Below are 10,382 nucleotides of genomic sequence, written 5' to 3'. Positions count from 1 at the left end.
GGTATAGGCCTCCAGGACACAGGCAGAACAAATTTCTTGGATATATGCTTTTCTTATGATTAATTTCATTGGTGAGCAGGTGGAGAAGTGAGAATTTGTACAAGGAAGTCTAAAATCTCTGATCCTAATGTCACACTTGTATTCTTTATTTCTAAAAGTTGCTAAAAAAATAATTCTAGGGTAAATGGATGATGTAATTGTAAACTTCACAGGAGTTAGTTTTGGCTTTGGGATACATTAGTTCCCTAGAATAACACAGATCTTTTTTTTTCTAGTCTGTCAAGTTTTTGCTACATTTTTATATTATAGCATTTTATAATATGCCTCCCCCTTTATTGCCACTTTTCCTAACAAATACATTAAAGAAAGGAATATAAAGAATTACTTCTTCACTCTGGGTCTTCTCTTTCTACCTTTTCTTGCCAAAACATGGTGAGAGAGAAAATGTTTACATGAAATGGCATTGTTGCCCTGGGTTCTGATTTATTCTTTTAACTTTCCTAGAAAAAAATTGCTGGTAGTCATAATCCACAGATTGTATTTTTCAGTTGAAGACACAATAAGCACTGAAATCAAGCTTGTTTCACAACCAGAAATCCAAAAGAAAAAAAGTGTTTTTATGTGTTCTGGTGAAAAATAGAAAATATCTACTGTTTGGTCAAAAAAGTCTTGGACCTTGCAATGTTATCTGTGGCCTAATTCTTGAAACAGGAAAATGGCTTAAAATACTGTCTCCTTCCCAATATGAACCATCTTGACAAGGCTTTGATGTCACTGACAGAAACAGAGTTTGTATATAGAGGCCACACATTATGTTTATTCCTTTGTAGACTTAACTCTGAGTTGGTACCATCCTGCCATTGACTATAGATGAAAACTCTGGCTGGGAAAACAAAATCCTGATTGTCTAACATAAAGGTAACATATAACACAGAAGGTAAATCATAGAAGAGAGCCTGACTGAACCTCCGTTGCTAGTAGGTATGGTATTTAAGCCACAGTGCATGTGCATGTATAAGTAATAGTCATATATAATATTCTCACATATTATATACTTATTACATACATGCACAGTACTTTCCAAGACAGCTACAAATTTACACATGCATCAACTACCTAAAAACATAGAAATAGGTAAGCCTATTAAGTGGAATTTTCTTAAATTATATTTGAACAATCAACAGGAAAAGTAATCATGTAAAGTACCGCTCTTTTCTTGTATATATCTACAATAAAATTCTATAAACAGTTGTCTCCCAAAACATACCCGAATAAAATTAAAAAAAGGATAACACCCAGTGTCCTATATTTGTATATTTATGGTCATTTCAAAAACAAACAAACAAATAAAAGAGCCCCACTCAGGTGCATATTTACATTCTTCAAACTGTAGCGGTGAAAAATAATTCTATTAAGTGCAGGACATTCCTAATGTTGCAGTAGTGACATTTTTCTTAAGTCTTCATGAACACATTGCTTTTGTCTTAATGGTGATGCATTCCATGACTATGAGACAGTTCTCTTGTCCCCTTCATTTGCAGCCGGTGGCACAGTCAGGATTAAAGAGCTCCTTGTATAACGGAGGAAACAGTGTATTCACTATCTCTGGATGAGATTGCTTAAATACCTGCAGCTTCTCCCCGTGCAAGTTGCAAACTGCTGTGATGGTTGGTATCTTGGCTATTAACTGCAGAACAGAGAGACAGAGAGGGAGATAGAGAGGGAAGCTCATTAGTGCTCTGTCTGTGGAACCAGTGTCCTTTCTGGCCCCAGATGAAGGTAAAAGGCTTTGGAAAAAGATGTTCAGAAAGAAAGAAGGCGCACTTTCAGCTTTTCTCTTACAACAAAACAAAATAAAACGTACCCACCCCCGCCCCCCCGGACACCATCTCCTAAAGGAAAAATAAAGAGAAAGAAAGCAAGCAGGACCAAGATCCCTGATTCATCGCTCTTAAATAAGTATATATGAGAGGTTTTCTAGTTTAATAGTTACAAGTGGGTGCTCTGTAGTTGGGCTACCTGAGTTCCAAAAGAGCTTAGTAATGGTGTAGCTGTGACTTTGTCTATGTCTCAGTTTTCTCATTCATAAAATGGGCTTCCTAACAGTACCTACTTCATTGGGTTGTTGTGTGGACTGAGGGAGGAAATTCCTACAAAAGTGTTAACAACACTGGAGATGTGAAGTGTAATTGTTAGTGAACACTGTTATTACCCATAATTTCCCATAGATTTTTGTGGCATGAATATTAGATTTTTAGCTTTGGAAGGTGACAATATTTAGGGATATACAACCAAACTGTATGAGGTGCAATCTATAATGATCTGGACTGCTTGGCTATCAAGCTCACTAACCCACTGGTAGAGTGGCTCTCTAATCCGTTTCCACTGTAATGCATAATATGAAACACATAGAGAATTTGAGAGGTCACTGGCACTTAGCTTCCTTAGGAAGGTGTTCTAAAAATGAGTGGAAGGATATCCACTTACAATTGTTAGGTTTTGATATATGTATCATGTAAGATGTAATTTTTTGAGTTAAGATACCCAGAAGACAGTGTTTTATAATAATTTAAATGCCGTATGGGTCTTAGGAGATGAACAATTCCAGCTTTTAACATACTTATAGTTTAGGAACACTTCGAATCCATCATTTTTGTGTCAAAATTAGCTTAAACAAAAGTCACTGTGATTAAATTATTGTGAGAGATATGTTCTTGTATAGAGGAACACTCTTATAAAAGATAGGCATGATAGCTCATATGGCTGACTAAAGACACACTTGAAATTGATGAAAAATACAGTTAAACAAAACCTATCTCATCGCCAGTTAGGCTCATCATGTTCCCTACCCTATTCAATAACAAGAATCCATTTCAGCCTTTGAAATAAAAGAGGAAATAGATAATTAGTTGCCTTGTGGTTTTTCAAAATCAGAAACTTCCACTCTTTCATTAACTTTCCTTTTAACAACTAATGACTATATAACCATACTACAAGCAATTTAAAAATAGCATCAGGATTCGAGCTGTTGGCATATTCAGTAAAGGGATCTAGAACGTGTAAAGAAGTTTAGAGTTCAGACTTTCCAATCTTAACCATCTCCACTGCTATTTAAAGAGAGATAGAAATGAAAAATGCGGAATCTTTGTCGATAGAATGGATGCTAAATTTTAGACTGAGAATCAAAACTTTACCTCCAACATTATTAATTTTTTTTTCATTCTTGATGCACCACAAGGAATTGCATGCCTAGTATGTAGCAGGCACTTGGCTAAACACCAGAATGCACAAAACATTATGACTCTTGTTTGTAGTCTACTTGATGAGACTGATGAAATAAGTTTACCACACAGTCAAAAGCAGACTGAAAAACTGTGGTGAGTGCCAAAGAAGAATAGCGGGAGGAAAAATGGGAGGTAAGAAGATGCCCTGACTTGTGGCAGGCCTGGGATGGCTGTCCTGAGAAAGTGACATTGAAGCTGAGCTCTGATGGAAGAGTGAGAGACCTAATTAGGTGCTGGGGCAGAGGGTACATAACATGCCCTAGGACCATGTGCAAAGATGCTGTAGCGCTTTGCACTCTGGAAGAACTGAAGGCAGTTCAGGGTAGCTGGAGCAGTGGGTGAGGTAACGCCAGAGAGGTGTGCATGGCCAGATTATGTAAGCCCTCATAGTTCACGTTATGTTCTCTGAGAGGGTTTTAAGCAAAAAAGAAAGATGATTCAGAGTCCCATTCTGAAAGACTCACTTTAGGTCCAGGGTGGAAAACTGTGTCTTTTCTATATTTTCATAGGTACAGAGTGTTCAAGTGTCCACTTAACTGGAGTCGCTTGGGAAATTATTCAAACTCTCTTAACCAGCTGGCTCACACAGAAGGAGACTACAACAATTTAGGAACAGTTCTTGCACATTGTAATTCTCCCTGAAATAGCTGTTGAATGCAGAGTGGCTTTGAACGCTTTCTACAATCATCTGCAGTTGAATTGATGATGTGCAGAGCTCTTGAAACTTCCAGATGCAACTCTATAATTATTGTCAATCTTGTCGATAAGAGTGGCTGGGGTGCTTCTTAAAAATGCAGATTACTGGGACCTACTCCTGGAGGGTTCAGTTTCAGTGAGTTTGGGTGAAGCTCAGACTCCATGTTTGAAACAAACATTCCCTGCAGACACTGATGCAGTGGGTTCAGGGGATCGACTTTGAAAAACACTGCTTCAGAGGTTCACATTTTATAAATTTACAACTGGCTTTCAGAATTGAAAAGTTGAGCCAGGCACAGTGGCTCAGATCTGTAATCCCAACTACTCTAGAGGCTGAGGCAAGAGGATCGCTTGAAGCCAGGTGTTCGAGACCAGCCTGGCCAACATAGCAAGACTTTGTCTCTTAAAAATTTTTTTTAAAAAGTAAATTATACATTGAATTTGAAACAGTCCTGTGAATTAAGTGTAGAATTAGCTGCTTTTCGGGAGGCAGACATGGAAGTTCTCACATCTAGAGAGGAAAGGTTCCATGTGCTTAGAGCTATTAGTTTGGTGGGGGTCAAGTAATGAAATTCCTGAGTTCCCTGTGACACACAAATACTACATAGAGAGTATTAGTCTGTTGATAAAGAACATGGACTTTGGAGTTGGGCTGCTTGGGTTTGAATCCTATTTCTGTCCTTTACAGCTATGTGATCTCGGACAAGTCACTTAACCTCTCAGTTTTCTTTTTCTTTTTTTTTTATTATACTTTAAGTTTTAGGGTACATGTGCACAACGTGTAGTTTAGTTACATATGTATACATGTGCCATGTTGGTGTGCTGCACCCAGTAACTCATCATTTAACATTAGGTATATCTCCAAATGCTATCCCTCCCCCCTCCCCCCACCCCAAAACAGGCCCCGGTGAACACATGGACACAGGAAGGGGAACAACCTCACAGCATTCTTATCTGTCAGATGACGATTATAACAGTCCCTGCCTCAGAGGGAGGTTGTGAGGATTAAGTGAGGCAACAAAAATTTTTTTACAGTGGTGCTTGACACACAGTGGTGATCTATGTGGTAGCTGTCATGCTTCCACTCCCACAGTCTGAGATATCTCTCTTCCTTTCAGGAGAGAAAGAGTCAAGGCCATGCTTTTCAGTCGAAGGACATGGAAGGCAGGAAGCCAGCTTAGCTCTCAACCAAGCTCCAAAAGTGGAGTCATTAACCAAAAGTTAATGCATGGCAAAGTCAGCCATTGACATTTATTGAAATGAAAAAGCAAAATCATATTGATTTTTCATTTTCTTATAGCAATTCAAGTAAGTTGCTTATTTTACTAACTGTGACTCACAACGTAGAATCCTATGTACAACAATTCTTGAAGCATTTTTCTGCTCCTTTAGTGACAGGGTGGTGTGGGACATGAAATGTATAAGAGGATGACTGAAACCATTTTATAGTTGCTCATTTGCCCTGGAAATATTTAATTACGTGTCTGGTTTTGGAATGTTAATATGGACTCTTCCTCTTTTCCTGGGAAAAAAACTGGGATTTAAGAGTCTGGTTCAGGACCCAGTTCTGCCTTCTTTTATGCGATTTGGATCTAGTTCCTGTTGCTCATCTATAGAATGGGCTGGATGGTGAGAATTGCTTTCTGTTAAAGAGCACTCAGATCGCTTCAGCAAACAGCACAGAGAAGGCAAAGAGCTCTCCCGGCGTCCATGCTCTTGGAATAGGCTGACTGCAAGACACCCAGTCGGCTGTGGAAACAGAAGTGCCGATAGGGGCATCCATCACTCTGGAGGCATGGTGGGCCAGGAGGCCATGTGGAGGCGGCAGCAGCACTTGTCAGAGCCCAGAAGGGCCTGGTGTAGAGAGCAGCAGGCAATCACTTATTGCTCATTAATATTATGTACTGCAGCCAGGGGACCCCCATTTCAAAGGGAGCTCAGAGCAGCCTCCACAGCAGTTAATAGCTCAACAACTTTTTAAACAGCTGGGGAAGTGATCCAGAAGCACTTGGAGATGGAGGGGGTAGTCAATTTTAAATCATCGTGAAATTCCTTCATGTTTAAATAATCCCCATAGCAGAAGTAGACAGAGGATCTATCAAAAGGCATTTTCACACTCATTTCTTTCTTATGACAAGCATTTCTTATGAGAACGGAGCTTTAGCTTATACCTACAGGGGTCTACAAGAAGAAAAAGCAGCTGTTTGAGAAGAGATAATAATCCTATGCTTCTCTCCGGAGGGCGGTTTTATGAGAAAATTCACAATTTTATAACTGGTACATTTGATGTTAGAAAAATGGAACATGCAGAGGGTAAAACTAGTGATCTTGTTCATGTGGGCTTCCAGGCCATCAAGATGCCCTCCAACCTAAAGCAGGAAGCCAGCAATGGTTTGATCAAATTGGAAGAAGCTTCAGGAGCACGAATGAAAACAGGGCACATAAAGTGAAGCTGAACCCATCAATTTCACATGTCCATTTGATTTCCTTTTCTTTTTTTCTTTTTTTTTTTTTGTTTTTGGTTTCTGTTGAGTCAAACCTAGTTGGATTCGAATTATAACATTAAACTTGAGACATCTTTCTGGGTCATAAGCCCTGCCCCCACCATCCTGACCCCATCCTTAGTATCCGTGTGGCAGTGCCTGTACTTTCTACCCTGGGCATGGCTGACCAAAATGGAAGTGGACAATTGACTCAGCTGGGGCTGGAATAGGAAACCAGACCGAGAGTCAGCAAGTTGCTTTTTAATTGTAGCAGAAACTACCAGTAACCTAAGGAGCCAAGAGCTAGCCATATTTCATCATGTGGACCAGGGAAGCACAGAAAACTGGTACTCAGAGAGGGAGAAGAATGAAGTAGATACCTACAGGGACATAAGTGTGTAAGATGAAGAATTCGGAAGGCTTCCCAATTCGTAGTTCCAGTACTTTCCTGATTGATGGCTGCATTTTTAACCTTGAGTTCTATGAGATATTGCTTCATTATTTGTTTTATTTTTATTTTTTATACTTTTGCTTAACCTGGTTGGAGGTGGTTCCTCTTACTTGTAACCAAAGAGTACTTATTTATTTATTTATTTATTTAGAGACACAGTCTCGCTCTGTTGACAGGCTGAAATGCAGTGGTATGATTTCGGCTCACTGCAACTTCCACCTCCCGGGTTCAAGCAATTCTCCTGCCTCAGCTTCCCGAGTAGCTGGGACTACAGATGCGCACCACCATGCCAAGTTAATTTTTTTGTATTTTTAGTAGAGATGGGATTTCACCATGTTGGCCAGTATGGTCTTGACCTCTTGACCTCATGATCTGATCCGCCTGCCTCAGCCTCCCAAAGTGCTGGGATTACAGGCCAAAGAGTCTTAATGAATACATCAACTTGCAATTTGATGAATGAGGAGTAATATCAAAACCCTTCTTCTCATTTACAGACCATTAATCTGATGGACAACCCTTGGAATTTCTGGATGTTTTACCTATAGTATATGCCAGCAAACCATAAACAGTTAAAATACATTGAAATAATCTAGCTTCTCAGTGGAGTTCCTCAACGAAACCTGCCATGTGTTATTCACAATTGTCTCCTTGCACCTGGCACGTAGTACCTATTCATAATAAATGCAGGTTCAAGCAGAAAACTATCCCAGGAGAGAGCTGTGTTTCTTCAGTCCAGATTTGAAATTTAAAAACTTGGGGGATCTGTTGAACTGTTTTCTATAATTTTGCCTATTCTTGCATTAGTTTAAAGTATATTTACTGTTAGGAGGAAGCCTGAGGGAAGCTTTGGGGATGCCAGTTTTACCTCAGCAGTGGTCACACGGGTATGCTAACTTTGTGATAATTCAGTGAAGTACATACTTATGACTTGGGAACTTTTCCCTATGTATGTTATACTTTTAAAAAGTATAGACATTTTAAAGTATAAAACAAAGTCCTGACCAAATAGAAATGAAAATAGGGAGACTAAGACCATGAGTCACATCATCTGGGTAGGGGCTCCTCAAGTGCTGATTAGTCAGACTGTGCTATTTAAGATGAAAGTGAACCCAAATCTCTAGTCCCACCTGCTAGGAATTCTAATATAACACCCAGGTTTTTTTTGTTTGTTTGTTTGTTTTGTTTTGTTTTTTTGTTTTTGTTTTTGTTTTTGAGACGGAGTCTTGTTCTGTCTCCCAGGCTGGAGTTCAGTGGTGTGATCTCGGCTCACTGCCATCTCTGCTTCCTCGGTTCAAGCGATTCTCCTGCCTTAGCCTCCTGAGTAGCTGGGATTACAGGCACCTGCCACCATGCCGGGACAATTTTTGTATTTCTGATAAAGATGGGGTTTCACTGTGTTGGCCAGGCTGGTCTTGAACTGACCTTAGGTAATCCACCCACCTCGGCCTCCCAAATGCTGGGATTACAGGCGTGAGCCATAGCGCCTGGCCCATCCCATTATTAATCATAGTGAAGTCTATTTTGATCTCAATAAGAAAGCAATAAAAAAACCATAAATGACCTTTTGCAGTTTCCTTTGATCTCTCAATCAGTGTTTGGTCCATAGACTCCATCTACAAATCAACATGACTGTTTTTCCTAAATCTGAATAATAATGCACTACCAATGTGACCAGAAATGATTTCTTTCAAGTACAATTTCAATTATTAACATGCAAAATAGGGTTGTTTAAGCCTTCTATCTTTTAAGCTTTTTAAATTTTTTTTTAGTAATTCATTATTGTTATAATAGAAAGACATGCTTCTCTCTCATATTGATGATACAGTTTTGTCATCTTTATGCTAGAAACAAGCATAGGAATTAAGAAGTTAGTGAATCTGTTGGCATGTACCTTTCCTGGCCCAACTTACTGCAATTCTCCCTGGGAAGTTGCAGAGATCTGAGCTGGAAAGAGACATTTTCTGGGCCTCTCAAACATTTAGGAGTAGCTGCCTTACATTAAGAGTTCAGGTGCTGGAGTTGGCTTAACTGGGTTCAAATTCTGGCTCTCCCACTTAGAAGCTGCTTAACGTTAGGCAAGATATGTAATCACTTGAAGTTTCAACTAATGAGAGTATAGTTTTGAGAATTAAATGTCAATCTATTTAGAATCTATCAGCACAGTGCCTGGCCCATAGTAAATGCTCAATCCTTTTCAACTTTCGCCATTCTTTTTATCTGTCATTGTGATTCTGATCATGTATTTCTTTTCATTGTAGTCAGTGAGGCACTTGATTTTTTCCTCCACAGCATGTGAACTTGTATCTCATCTATGTTTATTTATCTTGCATATTTGACCTGTAGTAAGTATTTATTGAGTGAACAAAAATGATAAAAATGAATTTTAGAAACTCTTCCTACTTCGCCCTATTTCCACGTGAATGTTTCTTTTGCAGTATGAAAGCTGTGGTTATGATGTTGTACTAATACAGCACATTATCATTATATCCTGCAAAGTGAAGGCTGCATACTCTAGATAGTGTCTCACCTGAAAGCTGAAGGTAATGCTCAGGTTCCCAACCTGGATAAGAAGATTTTGCTCAGACAGAATGACAGAAGCAAGAGAATGTGTCTGGAGTAGGCAGGGGAGGTGAATCTCCCTCTCGTCTGAACCTCAGAGATTCTAGATCAGCCATGTCCACTAAAAATATAATGTGGACTACAGATCTAACCTAAAACTTTGTAGCAGCCACATTACACAAAGTTAAAAGAAAGAACAGGTGCAATTAATTTTATAATCTATTTTATATAACTCAAAGTACCTAAAATATTATTATTTCAACATATAATCATAAAAAGAATTAATGAGATATTTTCCATTCTGTTTTAAATCCTAACTCTTTGAAATAAGTATATATAAGTCTAAAGCCTTAAGAAGGAGAATCTTGTACCGTAGATGCCCAAAGTAGTGCTGGCCACGGTATAGTAGGTCAGAAGTCAGGAAATGAAAGGAACGCCTCCCTTTCTCGTCTTCCTGAGCCTTATTGGAATGGGATGGGTGTGTGATGGGGAAAGCTGGACTTTTTACACTTGATCATCCGGAGTTAGATCAATCTACTCTCTCTATGTCGTAGCCTGTATGGATTATGTCTTTTTGAGAAGTCTGGCTTCTTAGCGGTCTGTGGGGGATCCAGAGAAATGCCTAGTGTTTACTCTGGGACTCAGCTGTGTGAGAGAGGATCTGTCTCCTCTGTGGCCCACGTGGCAATGACAGTGAATCAACCAAACGATCTGAGGAGATGAACTTCAAAGTTCAAAGTCAGCACAGGCTTCAGTCATTCTTCTAAGTCAGGATATTCTCTTTCCATGGCTACCCTCAGATTCCCATTGCATTTTCATTAACGTGACATAACCTTAGACTACACTAATTCCTTGTGGATGCAGGTGTGTGGTTAGGACATCTACATGGTTAGCAGGAGCTTAGGAAGA

The 10,382-nt window shown here is 39.3% G+C and overlaps 1 protein-coding gene across 1 annotated transcript in view; it reads right to left on the bottom strand.

Moving 5' to 3' along the window:
• Window positions 1-1,301: 1,301 nt before the first annotated feature.
• Window positions 1,302-10,382, bottom strand: part of RORB (RAR related orphan receptor B) — a 188,749-nt gene continuing 179,668 nt past the window's right edge. The window contains exon 10 of the mRNA XM_001144112.7: window positions 1,302-1,687. Within this exon, the coding sequence (XP_001144112.3) occupies window positions 1,532-1,687 (156 nt within the window). The 3' untranslated portion in view covers window positions 1,302-1,531. The remainder of the gene's footprint in view (window positions 1,688-10,382) is intronic.

Source organism: Pan troglodytes, chromosome 11, assembly GCF_028858775.2.
Source record: "Pan troglodytes isolate AG18354 chromosome 11, NHGRI_mPanTro3-v2.0_pri, whole genome shotgun sequence".
NCBI lineage: Eukaryota > Metazoa > Chordata > Mammalia > Primates > Hominidae > Pan > Pan troglodytes.
Note: the sequence above shows the minus strand (reverse complement) of the source record. Positions and strands in the feature narration are given on the sequence as shown.